This window comes from Pygoscelis adeliae, unplaced genomic scaffold (assembly GCF_000699105.1).
Source record: "Pygoscelis adeliae isolate BGI_AS28 unplaced genomic scaffold, ASM69910v1 Scaffold850, whole genome shotgun sequence".
NCBI classification, from domain to species: Eukaryota; Metazoa; Chordata; class Aves; order Sphenisciformes; family Spheniscidae; genus Pygoscelis; species Pygoscelis adeliae.
Window position 1 is genome coordinate 107,978 of NW_008823882.1, and position 766 is coordinate 108,743.

At 51.8% G+C, this 766-nt stretch overlaps 1 protein-coding gene across 1 annotated transcript in view; it reads left to right on the plus strand.

Moving 5' to 3' along the window:
* Positions 1–766, plus strand: part of THOP1 (thimet oligopeptidase 1) — a 9,711-nt gene that overhangs the window by 1,859 nt on the left and 7,086 nt on the right. Inside the window, 1 exon segment of the mRNA XM_009334746.1 lies at positions 170–401. Within this exon segment, the coding sequence (XP_009333021.1) occupies positions 170–401 (232 nt within the window).

Consider the following 766-nt stretch of genomic DNA (forward strand, 5'->3'; position numbering starts at 1 on the left):
GCCCGGAAAATAACCCGGCTGCTGATTGCCGCCAGCACCCTGCTTCCTTCGGAGCCCGCTCGCCCGCCAGCGTGGTTTGTTTGCTGGGCCTCTCCGTTAAGTGCTTTTATCGAGCTTTAACGATGCAGCTGAATTTTCTTTCCAGCCCGCGTAAGACTCTATCTCACAGACGGTTTCCCCCCCCCCCACGTCCCCAGGTAACGTTGTGGATAGCCAGTCCCCCAGGCTGTTGGCAAACCAGCTCAGATGGGACCTGACTGCGGAACAGATAGAAAACATGGCTGCAGAGCTCACGGAGAGGACCAAGCTTGTGTACGACCGGGTGGGCTCCCAGGAGCAGGGCGAGGTGTCCTACGAAAACACTCTGAAGGCACTGGCTGATGTGGAAGTGGAATATACGGGTACGTACACTGACAGGGAGCACTGGCTGTCTGGAAATCAACGTGTTACTAAGATTTTCCTGGTGGTTTTTTTTGCTCTGTACCGTCATCTCCTTTTTTGCTTCCCTTGGCTCCCTCAGCGGTATGGGGTTGGGTGTCCTACGAAAACACTCTGAAGGCACTGGCTGATGTGGAAGTGGAATATACGGGTACGTACACTGACAGGGAGCACTGGCTGTCTGGAAATCAACGTGTTACTAAGATTTTCCTGGTGGTTTTTTTTGCTCTGTACCGTCATCTCCTTTTTTGCTTCCCTTGGCTCCCTCAGCGGTATGGGGTTGTTTTTTTTTTTCCAGTTAATGTTTATACAGCTAGATAAATGTACA